The sequence below is a fragment of the Trichosurus vulpecula genome, chromosome 1 (genome assembly GCF_011100635.1).
Source record: "Trichosurus vulpecula isolate mTriVul1 chromosome 1, mTriVul1.pri, whole genome shotgun sequence".
Lineage (NCBI taxonomy): Eukaryota > Metazoa > Chordata > Mammalia > Diprotodontia > Phalangeridae > Trichosurus > Trichosurus vulpecula.
In genome coordinates, this window is record NC_050573.1 from 402171520 (window position 1) to 402190717 (window position 19198).

Consider the following 19198-nt stretch of genomic DNA (forward strand, 5'->3'; position numbering starts at 1 on the left):
ATGTAGATCTAGTAGCTTCTACATTAAGGGATCGAATGGCTTGGAATATGATATTCTGGAGGTCAATGGAGCTAGGATTAAAACCAAGAATCACCCACCCAGCAAAACTGAGTATCATGCTCCAAGGCAAAATATGGACTTTAAATTTAAAAAAAGGACTTTCAAGCTTTCTCAGTTTCACCAGAGCTGAATAGAAAATTTGACTTTCAAACACAAGAATCAAGAGAAGCATGAAAAGGTAAACAGGAAAGAGAAATCATAAGGGACTTATTAAAGTTAAACTGTTTTGTTTACATTTCTACATGGAAAGATGATGTGTGTAACTCATGAGACCTCGGTATTAGGGTAGCTGAAGGGAATATACATGTGTATATATATGTGTGTGTGTGTGTGTGTGTGTGTGTGTGTGTGTGTGTAGACAGAGGGCACAGGGTGAGTTGAATATGAAGGGATGATATCTAAAAAAATAAAATAAAATTAAGGGATAAGAGAGGAATATACTGAGAGAGGGAGAAAGGGAGAGATAGAATGGGGTAAATTATCTCACATAAAGTGGCAAGAAAAAACAGTTCTGTAGGAAGGGAAGGGGGGCAGGTGAGGGGGAATGAATGAATCTTGCTCTCATCGGATTTGACCTGAGGAGGGAATAACATACACACTCAGTTTGGTGTCTTACCCCACAGGAAAGAAGGAGGAAGGAGATAAAAAAAGGTGGGACAATAGAAGGGAGAGCAGATAGGGGGAGTAGGTAATCAAAAGCAAACACTTTCGAAAAAGGACAAGGTCAAGGGAAAAAACTGAACAAAGGGGGATACAACAGTAAGGAGCAAAATATAGTTAGTCTTTCACAATATGAGTATTGTGGAAGGGTTTTACATAATGATACACATGTGGCCTATGTTGAACTGCTTGCCTTCTTAGTGAGGTTGGGTGGGGAGGGGAGAGGCGAGAGAATTTGGAACTCAAAGTTTTAAAAACAGATGTTCAAAAAAAAAGTTTTTGCATGCAACTAGGAAATAAGATATACAGGCAACGGGGCATAGAAATCTATCTTGCCCTACAAGAAAGTAAGGGAAAAGGGGATGGGGGGAGTGGGATGACAGAAGGGAGGGCTGACTGGGGAACGGGGTGATCAGAATTATGCCATCTTGGAGTGGGGAGGAGAGTAAAAATGGGGAGAAAATGTGTAATTCAAACTCTTGTGAAAATCAATGCTGAAAACTAAAAATATTAAATAAATAAAAAAAGTAAAATTATTTTGGCATTCTTTAGATCTTACCTAATGAGTCTGGATGGAACCACAGGATTCTTATTGCTACAACCTTTAAGACTACCACAGAGAGTAACAAAATTCAGTATGTTTATAAATAGAATTTGTGTGGCCTAGAAAACAAAAAAACACAAAGAAATAAACTGAGGATTATTTTGTAACCTGCAAGAATCTTTATTAATAAATTCTGATTTTAGATCAAAATATTAATAATAACACTTACATTAAAATACTAGACTCAATTCTACCAATCCTACACACACTAAGTCCTACTGGACTTAAGAAACTTCCAGTCATATAATGGAAACAAAGGAGTACAGAAATTGGGCAGATAACTATAGCAGGGTATGGTGAAGCAAAATTTTGGCACGTAGTCAGGTTTTATCAGTTCATAAAACTGGTTATAGCTTTTTATCTTGAAATCACATTACTAGAAATAATACCAATTATATACTTTGTAGAATTAAATGAAATAATGAAATTTATGTGGGGAAAAAAAGTAGGAAAATGAGATTAAAAAAACATCTCAGGGAGACTTATCGTCTCTGACTTTAAAAGATAAAAGACCTACCATTAAAGCTATCTATTACTAGTTTTAAAAAAAAGTCTAGCATACCTCCTTATAGGACTAAATGCCATACTAATCAATAGCTATTGATAACTCAAGAAATTATGTTAGAGAAACTGGATAACAATGTAGAGAAAAATAAAATTAGATCCACATTCATACTACAACACACCAGACAAACGATAAATAGAAGATTAGATAAATAAAGGTTTGGGGGATTTTTTAATAAAAATTTTAGAAGAAAACAGAATTATTATTTAATTCCAAATGTGGAAACTATGTTCTTATCACTCAAAAAAATAAAAAAATAATTATGGATGAGGCTGATAAAATAACTTTTTTCAAACTGTTCAATGAACAGAGCAATAAAAACAAGATAAGTGACAAGCTGTGAGAAATTTTTCTCAGCAATCATGTCATAAAATGCTTGCTATCCAGAATCTGTAAGCTATTGCTGTCTAAAAAGGCATAACACCTACTCTCCAATGAACAAATGAAGAGGCAATTCACAAAAGAAAAAACAAAAACTTGTAAGGATGTTCAAACTTGTGTGTTAAGTCTTTTTTCAGTCATGTATGACTCTACATAACTGCATTTGGGGTTTTCTTGGCAAAGAAACAAATAGTTTGCCATTTCCTTCTACAGCTCATGTAGATGAGAAACTCAGGCAAACAGGGTGAAGCAACTTGCCCAGGGTGACACAGCTAGCAAGTATCTGAGACTGCATTTGAACTCAGGAAGATGAGTCTTCCTGCCTCCAAGCCCAACATTCTACCCCCTGAACCACGTAACTGCCTCACAGATAAGTTTTAAAATGCAAATTTAAAGAGCAACTAGGTTATACCTATCCAACTGGTAACAATAAATAAAAATGCTTAAACTCTATGCAAATGGCACTGAGAAAAAACAGATAAAACTCATATACTTTCACTGGCAATGCAAATTGGTATAATATTGTTGGAGTTTACTGAATAGACGGGTGGCAGGTCAGATCTAAGCTTTAGGGCTGTCAATTTGACATCTGAGTGGAGTATGGACTGAAGTGGAGAGACTTGAGGCAGGCAGACCTACCAGCAGGCTATTTCAATAGTCCAGAGGTGAAGTGACAAGGGACTGGACCAGAGGCGGTGTCAGAGGCTAATAAGCCACCGGCTACATGAAGCCCTCCTGAAGCAAGCCCAGCTGCTTGCTAGTGTCCTCCCTACAGAAATCACCTTCTAACAATTTTGTATATATTTTCTATCTACCTACATTTATATATATTGTCTTTCCCCCTAGAATGTAGGCACCGTGACGGTAGGAATCTACACAATGCCTGGCACATGGAAGGCACTTATTAAATGCTAGTTGAAGCTTAGTCCCAAAAAAGATATGTAAGCAGATAACTCCCCCCACACCTTTGGGTAGAGGGGGGAGCTTTCCCTGGGTGCTGAGCATTGCATGTAATGTCAGGTCTTTTTTTCCAATGTATCAGTAAGTTTTGGAGAATTTTTTCTATTATTTTTTTAACTTTGTTATTTAAGGGATGGTTCTCTGGAAGGGAGAGTAGGAAGAATACAAGGGGAAATATAGGTGATGGAAAAAAAGATATATATAAAAAATTTAAATGTTTGTTGATTGATTGATTAGTGGTTCTTTAGAAGACCTTTTGATCTTCAACCTAGAACTCAATAAAGTTTTAGAACAGAGTTTTTTAATTTTTTTGGTGTCATGGACCCCCTTTGGCAATCTGGTGAAGCCTATGGCACCCTCTTAGAAAGGAGGAAATCAATTATAATGAAATAGATATCCAAAATTTACAAAAAAACAAATCCCTAGACTCTATGTTAAGAACTCTGGTTTTAAAGTCACCTGGACACCTGAGGCTGACCATGAGTTCAATCACAGACTTAGATACAACATGAGATACAATAGAAAGAGCACTGGCTCTCGAGTCAGAGGACCTGAATTTACATCCTATCTCTGACACTTGCTATCTACATGACCTTGCACGAGTCACTTCATCTCTTGGGTCTCAGTTCCTTCAGCTATTAAATAAAGCAGATGGCCTCTGAAACCCCTTCAGCTCCGAATCTGATTTTATGATGCTAGTGCACTTACTCAAGGATCCACTCTAGCCCAATCCCCAATTAAGGGATCCCTAAGTAGGCAGGAGAGTCCCAGAGGTTTTGTGATCTGCTTCTGAAAGCGGCTTCGGGCCTGCTTCAGACTGCAGGACTACAGGATCTGAGCCCCCTGCTTATGCACAAAAAGTGGTAAGGAAGCTTGAAGGAGTCCTAGATCATTTGCTGTTGCTGTACAATCCTTCAGTCATGTCTGACTCTACCTGACCTCATGGACTTTTGTCCATCGGGTTTTCTTGGCAAAGATACCAGAGCAGTGTGCCTTTTTCTTCTTCAGTGTGTCCCCATTTTACAGATAAGGAACTGAGGCAAATAGAGGGTAAGTGACTGGCCCAGGGTCACACAGCTAGTAAGGGTCTCAGGCTGGATATGAATTCAGACCTTCCTGATTCCTGGCCCAGCGCTCTACCCATGGCATCACCTAGCTGCCCCATTTTACACTATAGCTTTGGATATAATTACCAAAGCAGTTACTAGAGTACTAGTAATACTAATACTAGTAGTAACTAGTACTAGTTGCTAGAACAATGGAGTAATATTTATTCTAGAGACTCAATATTAAGGAAATAAAGTATCTAGAGAATAAAATTATATATTCAAGGGAAATTCTAAGATGATTTCAAGGCAGCCTTTTTACAGATTCCACTCCGCTGGAGAGATTAATTCTACTGACCTTTGGATCTTTTTGATTAAGAGTTACTGCCAGGGTAAGGCCATCCCTTGAAAATGCTATAATCAGGGCTCCTCTTGATTTCACTGATTCACATTTAGGAACCAAGGTACACAGAAAACATTCTTGATGTGCCCAATGGACCTGGTATGACAATGAACTGTAAAAACAAAATAATGTAATCATAATAAATCCATCACATACTGCTAACTTTAAAAAGTAATTAAAATTTAACATAGCTGCAATGACAGATGTATACCTTTATTGATTTCCACCTTTGAAGATCATTTTCAAGATACCTCAAAATTTCATCTGGGGCAGAACAGAATAGCCTTCAGTTAAATAAGAGTAACCTAAGTGTTTTATTAATAGTCCAAACCTTCCTGGTCTGATGGGCCTAGTGTAATATCAATTGTGTTTTGATGGAGTCTTACTAGGTGCTAAACCTTTGTAGCAACAATCTGCTAGCAGCTGCTGTAAGGGCATAAGACCTGCCAACAACCAGCACACAGAAAGCTGCCAACACAGGTGCTTTTGATCTGCTTTACTAAGGTAAGCAACGTTAAGAGGTTAATAATCTTACTTTAATCCAGCAGACAAATATCATTCACTTAGTTCAGGGGAAAATCCAGCACCCTGAACTTCAGAGCAAATACAAATTACAAACATCAACAGACAGATCTTGTCTGATTCAAATCTCAATGCACAGTTACCAGGATTTAACAAAGTCCCAACATCCAGGTTTACAAGCTGGAGGGCTCTTAACTACAGCTGCCCAGAGTCTCCACATCAACACACCTCCAAGAGTGAGAGCCCCCAGCAAATAGCTCTTCTCTCTCTTTTTATACACTCTTTAGCAGTCATCAAACATGGTCTAAGCAACCAGAACTTAGGTTCCTACTATTGGCTCTGGTCTTGGCAACTCCCGTTAGGACAGTGAGGGCTTCACGCCCACATAGGCTTAGCACCTAGTAGATACGGGTTTGGGCCTGGGGTTTAGCACCTAGTAAGACTCAATCAAAGACACCCAACTTAATTGATATTACACCTAGATTTCCTGATATTCAGAAATGAGGGACTGGCAATCAAATGCTGGTTCTGCTACTTATAGATTGCGTTAACTTGGAGAAAATCATTTTACTCATTTCCATCTCAGTTCCATCATTTGTAAAATAGTAGTAATATTTGCACTATCTACACTACAAGCTGTTGTAAGGAAAGTGCTTGGTAAAACTTGAAGTGCTAGGTGAGTTAATACTATTCTACTGCAATACAATAGTTAATAAACATTTTGATAAGAAATAAAAAATACAAAAATTCATGTGTACAAATAGATCATATGTCTTTTTAACTTTCAATTTGTTTTTTAACTTTTTGCAAATTATGTGTCCCTACAGTCTTAACATAAATCAAGTTCCCACTATATCATGAATAACAACTTTGCCAGTTTAAAGAAAATAAGCAATACAAAAAAGGGCAAAGACTTCAAGGGCCTCAAACTTTTAAACATCAACCTCAAGGAATGAAACAATACTCTTTTTTGTTTTGTTTTTTCATATTCTGGAAAGTACAGGGAACAGTCCATGGATGTTTATCTATTTTACTTTTTATTATTTTGTATGCATGCTAAAAAAAAACTTAACAAGGGTACATAAACAGGGTTTAGGTTTTGTTTATTTTTAAAAGGAAAGTTATTCTCACCTAATAGATCGAGATACATTTTCATGCCACTGAAGTGCCAAAAATGTTAACATCAAATATTCTCCAGAATAAAAGGTAAATGAACACAAGCAGCAATCACCAAGCAACTGCCAAAAACAAAGAAAAAAGAACTGATTTGACTTGACAAAAAGGTTTAATAAGTTACCATTATTGTAAACTAATTTGAAAGCCAAAACTAAAACACCTCTCATATCCAACTGGCAGTATAGTACAAATCTTAAAAATCATATCCTTTGACTCAATGATGCCACTGTTAAAATATAGTCTAAGAATATCATAAAAGAAAAGGCTAACTATGAAAATATTTATAGTTGCATTACTTGTAATAGCAAAAACCTAGAAACAACTCACTGTCCATTAGTAAAAGAATGACAGACCTCAGTCACTGAACATTATAATGTAATTAAGAATGACAATTATGAGATATATAAATAAATATGGAAAGACTTTTGAAATAATGGAAAGCAAAAAAAAGCAGAACAAGGACAAGGAGATTCGTGGGCGTGGAATACTACATATATGTCAGACTTTTTTGATATATTGATTATTTTGTACAACTGTTTTTTTTCTTTATTTTTAAATTCTTTATCAAAAGGGATGGCTCTCCAAAAGAGAGGTGCATTGGGAAAATATTTTAAAAATCAATAAAATTTTATTTTTTTAAAGCATCAGCACATATTTATTATAAGAAAATCTGAGGTAAGGGGGCCTTAGAATTCAAACAATACAATTAAAAAATATAAAATTCCAGTCTTAATCCCATTAATTTTATATTGTTGCATATGCTATTGAAAAAAATCAGAAAAAATCTATTACAAGTCTAAACCATATTCCTTTTGATATTTAAAGAACTTTGGACAGGAAATGTTGAAAATTTTCTATATGACTAATGAGCTATTCTTACAATTGCCATCCCAATTATACAGCTGGAATTCTATACATCTTGCTAAAGTAGACCACTTTTTCCCTCAATTTCAAATCACATAATACCTGCCTAATTTCAAATTTACCTCATTTCTTATAAAAACAGCATCTACTACAGCTTCTTTATCTTCAGGAGAAGGCAAAATGATTGATTTTTCAGGTTTGATTTGTGTCCACTGACCCAACAGTGAAGAGTTTTTGGAATATACAATATTCTCAGGCTCCAAACACTCCCACAACAAGATGCATCCAGAAGGTATGGTAAGTAGAACTCTTTTTCCATCTCCTGATACATAGATATACAGTCTCAGAGAACATTCTGGGGGGGAAAAATAACCATTCATCAGAAGGCCAAATTTCCTAGCTCTATGGTTCTTTTTTAAAATTTGCCGATTTTTCTGCCCTACTAATTAGAAATTCCTGATACATTAACTTTATAAATTAAAAAGAAAAAACACTCAAAACACACAAAACATGTGAAAAGGAAGAAAACAGTGTTAATAAAGATGAATTTATATTAAGCACAAAAATGTTAGGTATACCAGAGACAGGTGTCACCAAAAACAATGAAATGAGATGTCAGTTAGGATTTTTATACTTCCCCCCTTCCATTTTTTGATAAATGCAAACAGACAATTAAGAGATTCCTACCTAAGGCTGCTGTTATCAGTGTCTTAGGCTCTTCAGTTGCAGATACAGTTTTCAAGCAGTCTTGATCTTTGTTCCAAAGAAAAATTTCACCAGTGTTAAGTAACCCAGCGAGCCAAGCATCTGTTTCCAAAAAGAAAAGCATTCCTTCTAAACTGTTACTAAAATACCTGAAAATGTTCTGCCATTCACTTCAATTATGAATTACTACAAATTTAAATCCATTTTTCTGTGGGATTCCATTAGTATAGGGAACTCCCAACAAGGAAACACTCTACCAGTGCAGATTGGCAGCTACTCTGCAATTCATAGTATTAAAGAATTGTCTGGGAAACTGAGAAGTTAAGTGACTTCTCCAAACTCACACAGCCAGTAAGTGTCAGAAGCAGGGCTTGAACTAAGCCTTCCTGGCTCAAGACCAATTCTCTATCCATGCAACTATTACTTTCAAAATCAATTTAATTTAGGCTTTTAAAAATATCAGTAATACTTAACCATTACTAGAAGTTGTTAAGATGACAACATTTTTCAGCAAAAGCTGTAGACGAGGGATTTTCTTCTTTGTTTTTCCAGATGGTAAATTAATTTCATTTATATACTTATCATCCAAAAGGAAAATAGCTTCCTTTTCCTACAAAAGAAGAAACACTGAAAACACTGAGGTGCCAAGATCCCTTCACTTATTCTAACTATAGTGGCACCAATAAAAAGTGGACACGAGAAAGCCAGGAGATGAAATCCAGTTTGAGAATGATTTTACATTTTAATCAGAAATCATATAATGGACATACACAGCAATAAGTGAAAGCTATCTAAGAATTTTCCACTGTTTCTAAATATCTTTGCTGTGTAAGTACTCTTTAAGTACCTTTTCCAGCATCTTATCTGCTAGTTCATAACTCTAATAGTTACTTTAAAAACTTCATGCAGTTTGAGGTTTTTGATTTGCAAAGGGGGCTTCCAGAGATACTATACAGCTAAAATCTACATAAAACTTTAAGGTATGAAAAGCGCTTTACATATATAATCTCATTCGAGCCTCACAACAATCCTGTCAAGGTAGGTACTATGATCATTCCCACTTTGGAGATGAGGAAATTGAGGCTCAGGTAGGTTACAGGATTTGACCAGGGCCATATAGCTTGTTAAGTGTCAAAAGCAAGATTCCACACTAATTCTTCCTGACTCAAAATACAGTTTTCTAACCACAATGCCATGGGTTCTTAACTTCTTCTGAGTCATAGACCTTTCTGGCAACCTAGTAAAGCCCACATACCCCTTCCAAGAATGATTCTTTTAAACAAATGAAGTTCTAAATTTCAGGTAGAGGTTAGTGAAAATAAAGATGCAATTATTTTTGCCTAAATTTACACATTCCCTGAGATCTATTCATGGATACCTTGGGCACCCGAGGAGTCCAGATTAAGAACTCTTGTACTATGCCATATTATAGATAGGCATAACCTATTAATTCTTTGTTAAAGAAGGAAATGGCAAACCGCTCCAGTATCTTTGCCAAGAAAACCCCAAATGGGGTCACGAAGAGTCAGACACGACTGAAATGACTGAACAACAACATTAAGTCTCCAGTCAGTCACAATAGATTTATTCAGGATTATGTAACTTTCATGGAAGAGGTTTGCACCAGGTTCAAATGGAAAAGAGATTCCCTTTGCAAGTCCTCCAGATAACTCCTTTTTGTTCAGTATATTGGGTTTGACTGCACAAGGGCTGCCACAATGAAATCCATGATTATTCAAAAGAGATCAGTCCAATAATCCACACACATGTAACTATATAGATGAAGAATGCTTATTTGTCCAGATTATGATATGCAGTTGAACGTCCAGTCTATCGAATTAGTATATTAGCATGTCTATCTGAGACAAACACTGTCAGTGGACAATGAAGTAGGTTCATAATTAAATAGGAGAAAGAAAACTATCTGAATTATACCTAAGAAACTCCACATGCTTTTACTAAAGCTGCTCCTTGGGCCAAAGAACTATCTTTTTAACACAAATGTCCTCCCATCCATTCTGTATGGCTGAGAATACCACAGTCTCAGAGGAATCAAAGTTGCAAGTAATTCAAAGGCTAATAGTGAAAAGTATAGTCAGTGGAAGTAATCTGCACAATCTGCCCAATGGTTGACTGACCCAGAAGAATAGACATAAAGAACACCATGAAGGAAATATATGATCAGAAAAGTAAATAACCTGGTCAGATGGCAAGAGCAAAGGATCACTGAGGGAGAGCCCAAGTGTTCCACTGAAACTGACAAAATATACAAAAAACAAAGGAAGCTTCCCAGGATGTCAGGTAGATCTTTTGTAGATCTATGGAAGAGCTGGAACATGACTTGCACAGACTCAGAAAGCAAACATAAGCTTCAATCTATAAGGTCGTAGGGAATACCCACTCTGATAAAATCACATTTACACTTAAAGTATTAAAGAAGTATCTTATTTGAGGGGTATCTTTAGATGGAGGATGCAGAGGAGCTACTGAAGTTCACAAACCCAGCTTGAGGAGGCATGGAGGGGTTGTGATCTGATCTGGTTCCCATCCCTACTTGTCCTACCTTTAGAAGATTGCCCTCTTCAGATTTACACCACCCTATCTCCAAATAATACAGAAAAATTTAACTGATAGCAAAATATATTTTTCAAATAAATTCTTGTAGAAATAATTTTCCTAAAATGAAAAAGATCTTTACATATTTTTAAATGACATTTATTTAGGGAGGTTACATGGGATAGTGAGAAAAACACTATCCTTGGATGGCATTAGAGCACCTGGGCTAAATGCTGGCTAAGTCACCTGTTATTTGAGTGACCCTGAGCAGGCCAATCATTTTTCTTCCTTAGGCCTCAACTGCCTCATCTGTAAAATGAGATTGGAGCAGAGGATCAACTAAAGTCCCATCAAAGGCCAATATCTATAAGCAAATAGTCTGCCTGCTGATATATCTTAAATAGATAAGGAAGCATTTTACTTTCAAATGAAAGGGTATTTTATTCACCTTATTCTATCTTAGAAGTACTATTATACATGATATAAAACATTTAACAAATACATATACGTTCATACGAATGAAAAGAAATACCTACCTGTCCCAGCCAGGAAATTCGAGGCCAAGGTTTTTTCTGTTTGATGCTTGTCGATAATAAAACTTCTAGTTTAACCTCCATGTTGTCAAGAATATCAATGAGTAAAATAATTAGGAAAAGGTTACAGGATGCCTTAATGAATGATAGGGGGGAAAACAACAAATAAATAGTTTTTTAATTTCACATATACATATGAGCTTTTCATATTTAGGGGGTAGACTCCTTTTAGACAACACATCTTGGCAACTTCTTCCTCTCTCCCCACTCCCTATCCACTTCTGTTCTCCAGAAAAAGAAAAAAAACCAGTTTTCTGAGGAGTGAAACATATCAGCTAAAAAACAGGGATACTGTTCAAGCCTGTTTCACATCCATCACTTTCCTAAAAGATTAGTCAATAGCAATTCCCATGCTTTTTTGATCTGTATGTAATTTAGTTTTTCAATTGTACAAAACCTTTTTATTTTGATGATTGCCTCCTTGCAAACTAAGCAGAAGTGTAAAATTATAAGGACAATTATTAAACCCCACCCCACCCCCCAAAAAAACTGACCTAACAATATATTCCTTTTTTTGGTAATAGACTTCTGCTTATTTAGTCAAGGTGAGACACATTTTACAGAAAAAACTAAGATTATAGCTTACTGTACCACATACACAACATAATTCTCAAGGTATTTATGCTGCGGATAGATATTAATAAGTTTCCCAATCACAACAAAATTCATTCATTTCAGTGAGGAAAAAGATTAGACAGAAGTGTCCCAAAAATAAACTTTATAATGAAAAAAATTAGAATGAGATACAATGAATAAAACATTAAGACTGTAAACCAACACTACAGGAAAACACTGTCTTTATTTAAAGTAGCAGATGTAATTTACTTGTGCCATAAACAATTCTAAGATTTAGTCTGTATTCTACACAGGATGAAATACAATCATCTGGCAAGCTTTTAATCCCCAGAGAGAAATATTTTCTTCTTAGATACCGAAATGCCTAAGCTGTAGGTTTGCTAGGGCCTGCTAATTTAGATTAGGTAATGCTTTTTCATCTAGAAAGTACGGCCCATTTCCATGTCACTCCAAGAAGAACACTAACTCTTCTGGGAAGCAATTTCTGCTCTGAGCAAGACGGGGAAAGTAGGGAATAGCTGGTAAAGGGAAATGAAAAGAGAGTGATATTGAGCCACTTCTGTGGTCAGATACCTGTACCAGGGACCCGGATGAGTGATGCAGGTAACCTACTCCTCAAGGGCCAAGAGGGCCCTTATTAGCCCACAAGCATTCATTAAACTAAGCACCGGGGATACAAAGAAAGGCAGAAAACAGACACTGTAGTCAAGGAGCACATATTCTAATGGGAGAGACAACATGTAAACTAGGTACATTAGAGATTTATACACAGAGTGATGGAAGGCAATCTGAAAGGGGAGATATCAACATGCTGGAAGGACAAGGGGAAAAGGCTCCTACTGAAGGTGGGATTTGAGCTGAATCTTGAAGCAAACCCTGGAAACCAAGAAGCCGGGATTAGGGAGCTTGCCTAGATACTGGGGGTGACTGGTAAAAGATGAGGGGCCATTAATGGTGAAGCATTCATTCCTGGCAGACAGGGGATGACCTTAATACATGTGAATGACACATCGATGCTGAGATACAGCCAATGTGTTGATTTCTTGGCTTGACTATTCTTTGTTACAAGGGAGGAAGGAATAGGTAAATTAACCAGTAAGTGACAAATGCAGAGGCAGAGAGAGAGAGAGAGAGAGAGAGAGAGAGAGAGAGAGAGAGATGAATTAATGAAAAAAACACCGAAGAAAAGCAAAAGGGGACACAAATAGGTCACTTTTTACAATCCTGCTAAATTTAACATATTATTTTAAAAACAAATGAATTTCGCAGTTTCAATATGCAATCCTTGTTTTGTTTATTGAAATGTTTGTCGATAAATAATTTCACAATAAAGAGACAATGCAAATAAATAAATCTGTTTAATGAGGAAAGGTGAAGAGGAGGATAGGATGAAGGGGGCAGGAGGAAGAATGAGAGAGGCAGGGGCTTGGAGGAAGACTGACAATGAAGAAGGAAGGGGAAGGAGGTAAGCAGAGCCTACTATGTGCCAGGCACTGTGCTAAGCGCTTTACAAATGAGGCACAAATATTACTTCACCGGATCGTCACAGCAAACCGGAGAGACTGGTGCCACTATGATCCCCATTTTACAGAGGAGGAAACTGAGGCAGAGAGAAGTTCTATGATTTGCCCAGTGTCACCCAGCTAATAAGTGTCTGAGGAGGGATCTGAACTCGGGTCTTGCCGACTCCAGGCCCAGCGCTTGGTCCCTCCAGGTAAGGCGGATGGATGGAGGGGCGGGGGAAGGTTACCGATGTGGAAGCAGGGGGAACCCCGGGCTCTGCGGGGAGAGGCCGGAGAGACTTACCGGGGTGAGGCGGGGTGACGGACCGGCGCACGCCGAAATGGAGGCCCAGGAGCCCCCGAACGAGCGCCGGGGCAGGGCCGGCGCCGGCGGGAAGAAAGCTGAACGGCCGCGGGGCCTGGGTTTCTCCTGGACACAGATCCCGGGCCCACCTCCCCGCTTCCCGCCTCAGCACCCGCCTCTGGCCTCCCTCAGCCCCGGCACCCGCAGCAGCCACCTCCCTGCGGCCGCCCAGCCGAGGCCTCTGCGCATGCTCAGAGCGTCCCGAAGGATGGGGTCTCCTCCCTCCCTCCCTCTCCCATCCTCCTCCCTCCCTCTCCCATCCTCCTCCCTCCCTCTCCCATCCTCCTCCCTCCCTCTCCCATCCTCCTCCCTCCCTCTCCCATCCTCCTCCCTCCCGCGTTCCTCTTCCCTCTCTCCCTCCACATCAAACTCTCCCCCACCCCTTACTCTTCCATCCCCCATCCTCCTCCGTCCCTCAACCTCTTCCCTCCCTCACCTTCTTTCCTTCCATAACCCTCAGCCCTCTCTTCTCCCACACTAATGGCCTTGTCACATAATCAGCTCACCTTCCTTATTCTTATACAATCGTTTGATGACATCTTTTATTTCTGTTCTTCTTTGGTTGTATGTTGCCTCCTGCTCATACCTACCATGTGATTCTCTGTCGCCTTCTCTGTGATACTCATTTTCACTCCGTCGGAGGCGGCTATTTTCTGTTTCATTGCCGTATAAGAATTGTAGAAGGTTAAAAAGATGGGCGTTTGCTCTTATGGAAACCTTGGAGTCAATGAAGGACCGTACAAGTTTTCCCAAAAGCAAACATTTTCCTCTGCCTTCCCATCCCCCTTTCCCCATCCTCCTCTATCCTCCTTGGCACCCTGGGAAAGACCAGGTTCTCTCCACGCCCATCTTTGTTCCCCTTCCCCGCTTCTAGGCATCCCTTCTTCCCTGCTTCCTCTCTAATCTCCTCTTCTGCTTTCTTCCACTCTCTCTGTCTCTATCCCTCTCCCTTTCTCTCCCTCTCTCCCTTCCTCCTCCAGCTCCTCATTCTTCTCAGCTGCCTAGGGAAGCATCGCTATGCCTCCTTCTCTCTCTCTCTCTCTCTCTCTCTCTCTCTCTCTCTCTCTCTCTCTCTCTCTCTCTCTCTCCCTCCCTCCCTCCTTCTCTTTTACACCTCTGCTTTCTTCAGTCATCACCTCTTCATCTATTTCTCACAATCCTGGATTTTCAGGTACACCTAAATTGTTTGACTCTTTAATTTAGGGCTCTTTAGTTCCCCCTCCCTTCTGTCTTTCGTATTCCGCCACTTCCTATCATTGTCACCTCTCTGTTCTATCCTACTCTGTTTAATATGTGGCTTCCGCCCCATTCATTTATCTATTGATTCACTTACTTCACAAATAAAGCATTAGGTTATGATCGGTAGAATTTTAAAAATTATTTTAGTATTTTCCTTTTTGCACCAATTTAAAAAAAACTATTTTTAACATTTTTTTAAAAATTTCGAGTTCCAAATTCTCTCACTCCTTCCCCTCTCCTTTCATTGAGAAGGTGAGCAATTTGCTATAGGTTATGCAAACCATATTTCCATATTAGTCATGTTCTGAAAGAAAATACAGAGCAAAAAAAACCCAAAATAAAAAAAGTTTTGAAAAAAGTATGCTTCAATCTGCATTCAGACGCCATTAGTTCTTTCTCTGGAGATGGATAGCATTTTTCATCATAAGTCCTTCAGTCTTGAATCACTGTATTGCTGAGAATAGCTAAGTCATTCACAGCTGATAATGGTACAATACTGCTGTTGCTGTGTACACTTTTCTACTGGTTCTGCTCATTTCACTTTGCATAGAATCATGTAAGTTCTGTGGTAATTGTATAACACAACTTGTTCAGCCATTCCCTTACTGATGGGCACCCCTCGTTTTCCAATTCTTTGTCACCAGAAAAAAAGTTGCTACAAATATTTGTACATACAGGTCCTTTTCCTTTTTTTAAAATTTATTTGGGATCATACAGACCTAAGTAATGGTATTGTTAGGTCAAAGGATTTTGTAGCCCTTTGAGTATAGTTCCAGATTGTTCTGTGGAATGGTTAAGTCAATCCACAACTCCACCAACAGTGCATTAGTGTCTCAGTTTTCCCACATCCCAGCATTTGTCATTTTCTGTTTATGTCATATTAGCCAATCTGACAGGTGTGAGGTGGTTCCTCAGAATTGTTTTAATTTGCATTTCTCTAATCAATAGTGCTTTAGAGCATTTTTTCATATGGCTAGAGATAGCTTTGATTACTTGATCTGTAAACTATCTGTTCATATCTTTTGAGCATTCATCAATAGGAAAATACCTCTTATTTTTATAAATTTGACAATTCTCTATATATTTGAAAGATGAGGCCTTTGTCAGAGACATTTGATGTAAATTTTTTTTCATGTTTATGATTACTATTTCCCTCCATCTTATTTCCCCCTGTTTATTCTACTCTCTCTACTTTCACCCTGTCCATCCTCAGAAGTGTTTTTCATCCAACTACTGCCTCCCCCAATCTGCTTTCCCTTCTACAGTCCCCTCCTTTTATCCCCTTACCCTCCTACTTTCTTATAGAGAAAGATAGATTTCTATACCCAACTGAGTGTGTATATTATTCCTTCTTTGAGCCAATTCCAATGAGACTAAAGTTCAAGCATTCTCCCCATGTCCCCCTCATCCCCTGTAAAAGCTCTTTTGTGACTCTTCTATGTGAGATAATTTACTCTATTCTACTTCTTCCTTTCCCCCTTTCTCCTTCTCCTGGTGCATTCCTTTTTCTCACCTCTCACTTTTATTTTTTAGATATCATCTCATCATATTCAACATATACACATACAGGTACACACACACACACACACACACACACACACACACACACACACTTCTAACTGCCCTAATAATGAGAAAGTTCTTAGGAGTTACAAGTGTCATCTTCCCATATAGGAATGTAAACAGTTTAACCTTATTGAGTCTCTTTGATTTCTTTTTCCTTTTTACCTTTCTATGCTTTTCTTGAGACATGTATTTTGAAGTCAAATTTTCTATTCAGCTCTAATCTTTTCATCAGAAATGCTTGAAAGTCCTCAATTTCATTAAATATCCTTGTTTCCCTCTGAAGGATTATACTCAGTTTTTCTGGGGAGGTAATTCTTGGTTGTAATCCTAGGTCCTTTACCTGCCACAATATCATATTCCAAGCCCTCTGATCTTTTCATGTAGAAAATGCTAAATCTTGCATTCTTCTGACTGTGGCTCCATGACATTTGAATAGTTTCTTTCTGGCTGTCTGCAATATTTTCTCCTTGACCTGGGAGTGTTGGTATTTGGCTACAATATTCTTAGGAGTTTTCATTTTCGGATCTCTTTCAGGAAATGGTTAGTGAATTCTTTCAGTTTCTATTTTACCCTCTGGTTCTAAATATCAGGGCAGTTTTCCTTGATAATTTTTTGAAAGATGATGTCTAGGATCTCTTTTTTTAATCATGGTTTTCAGGCAGTCCAATAATCCCTAAATTATCTCTCTTTGATCTATTTTCCAGATAAGTTGTTTTTCCAATGAGATATTTCACGTCTTCTTCTATTATTTTTTCATTCTTTTGATTTCGTTTTATTACTTCTTGATGTCTAGTGGAGTCATTAGCTTCTACTTGCCCAATTCTAATTTTTAAAGAATTGTTTTCTTCAGTGAGTTTTTATAACTATTTTTCCATTTGGCCACTTCTACTTTTTAAGGCATTCTTCTCTTCATTGGATTTTTGTGCCTCTTTTACCATTTGGCCTATTCTAGTTTTTAAGGTGTTGTTTTCTTCAGTATTTTTGTGCTTCCTATATCAAGCTGCTGACTCTTTTTTCGTAATTTTCTTGCATCACTGTCATTTCTTTTCCTGATTTTCCCTCTCCCTCTCTTAATTGATTTTTAAAATCCTTTTTTTGAATTCATGGCATGAGACCAATTCATATTTTTCTTTGAGGCTTTGGATGTAGCAGTTTTGACTTTGTTGTCTTCTGAATTTTTGTTTTGATCTTCCCAGTCACTATGGTAACTTTCTATGATTGGTATAATTTTTGTTGTTTGTTTTTCCAGACTATTTCTTGACTTTTTAAACTTTATATTAAAGTTGGGCTTTGCTTGCAGGGTGGAGGGGGTAGCATCCTATGGTTCAGGTTTTTTGTGCAGCTGTTTTCAGAGCTAGTTCTGGGCATATGTAAGCTTTCAGTTCTTCCGAGGTGATATAATCTAAGAAGAGGTGTGTTTACTACTTTCCTGGCCTGTTTTCTGGTCTGTGAGAGACCACAAGAACTCTTTTCTGCCCTAGAACTGTGACCAGGTGTTTCAACAATCTGGCTAGCAGCTGTTGTGGAGGTGAAAGACCAACACAAGCCCAACAACAAGCATGCTGCAAAAGCCCAGGTCCTTTTGATCTGCTTTACCAAGGAAAGCAACATTAAGGGGTTAATAATCTTACTTTAATCCAGCATACAAATACTACTCACTTAGTTCAGGGGGGAAAGCCAGCACCCTGAACTTCAGAGCAAATACAAACAAATTACAAACATCGACAGACAGACCTTGTCTGATTCAAATCTCAGTACATAGTTACCAGAATTTAACAAAGTCCCAGCATCTGGGTTTATGAGCTGGAGGGCTCTTAGCTGCAGCTGCCTGGAGTCTCCACATCAGCATGCCACCACGAGTGAGAGCCCTGAGAAAATAGCTCTGTCTTCTCTTCTTATACCATTTCAGATGTCATCAAACATCATCTGAATGACCAGAACTTAGGCTCCTATGATTGGCTGTGGAGTTAGCACCTCCCCTTAGAACCCTGGAAGCTTCACACCCACATAGGCTTAGCACCTAGTAATTAGGGGTTTGGGGCAAACTTAGGAGCAAAGATCTAATCAGGCTTCCCTTAGTTATCCCCACCTTGGGCCCCACCTTAGTTACCAATCCACACCCACGAAGGTTTAGCACCTAATAGGGGTTTGGGCCTGGGGCTTAGCACCTAGTAAGACTCAATGAAATACACTGAATTAATCAAAGGAAACAAAAGCCCTTCAAGGGCACTTGGTTGAACTGAGTGCTAAAAGCCCATTTTGCTTACCAACACACCAGGGTCCCTATTCCCCTGTGGCTACAAACTCTGGTGTGCTAGTGCTCCTCCTCGTCCTAGGACTGTGACCCAGATCCAAGTATAGGAAATGCAGCTGCTGCTGCTTCAGATTCAATTGCCCCCAATGCCTACTCCTCATTTGCTGGGATCCTGTCTGCATTGCTGTAGCCTGCTCTCCACTCTCACCCCTGTGTGACAGACCTTTCCTGCTGACCTTCTAAGTTATCTTGGGCTGGAAAATTGTTTCATACCATCCTTTTGTGAGTTCTGCCACTCCAAAATATGTTTTGAGGTGTTATTTAAAGTTGTTTGGAGGAGAATTTGGGAGAGCTTAGGTGAGTCCCTGGCTTTTCTCTGCCATCTTTCGATCAGGAACAGTTTTAGTAACAATTCACTCTATAGAGTGCATCCAGTCCAAAAGCAAAATAAGTAAATAAATTCATCATATATTTAGTCATCACATATTGCAGCTTATGCACCAGTATTTTTGCTGAAGATGCAATAGGAGAAAAATCATATAAAAAACTTGATAATAGGGGTGGAACCAAGATGGCGGCTGGAAAGCAGGGACTTGCCTAAA

General features: G+C 38.4%; 1 protein-coding gene across 1 annotated transcript in view; it reads right to left on the minus strand.

The window, feature by feature from the left end:
• Positions 1-11119, minus strand: part of CPLANE1 (ciliogenesis and planar polarity effector 1) — a 125061-nt gene extending 113942 nt beyond the window's left edge. The window contains 7 exon segments of the mRNA XM_036746498.1: positions 1280-1383; positions 4635-4791; positions 6333-6439; positions 7364-7596; positions 7929-8048; positions 8421-8484; positions 11039-11119. Of these exon segments, the coding sequence (XP_036602393.1) occupies positions 1280-1383; positions 4635-4791; positions 6333-6439; positions 7364-7596; positions 7929-8048; positions 8421-8484; positions 11039-11119 (866 nt within the window).
• Between the last annotated feature and the right edge of the window lie 8079 nt (positions 11120-19198).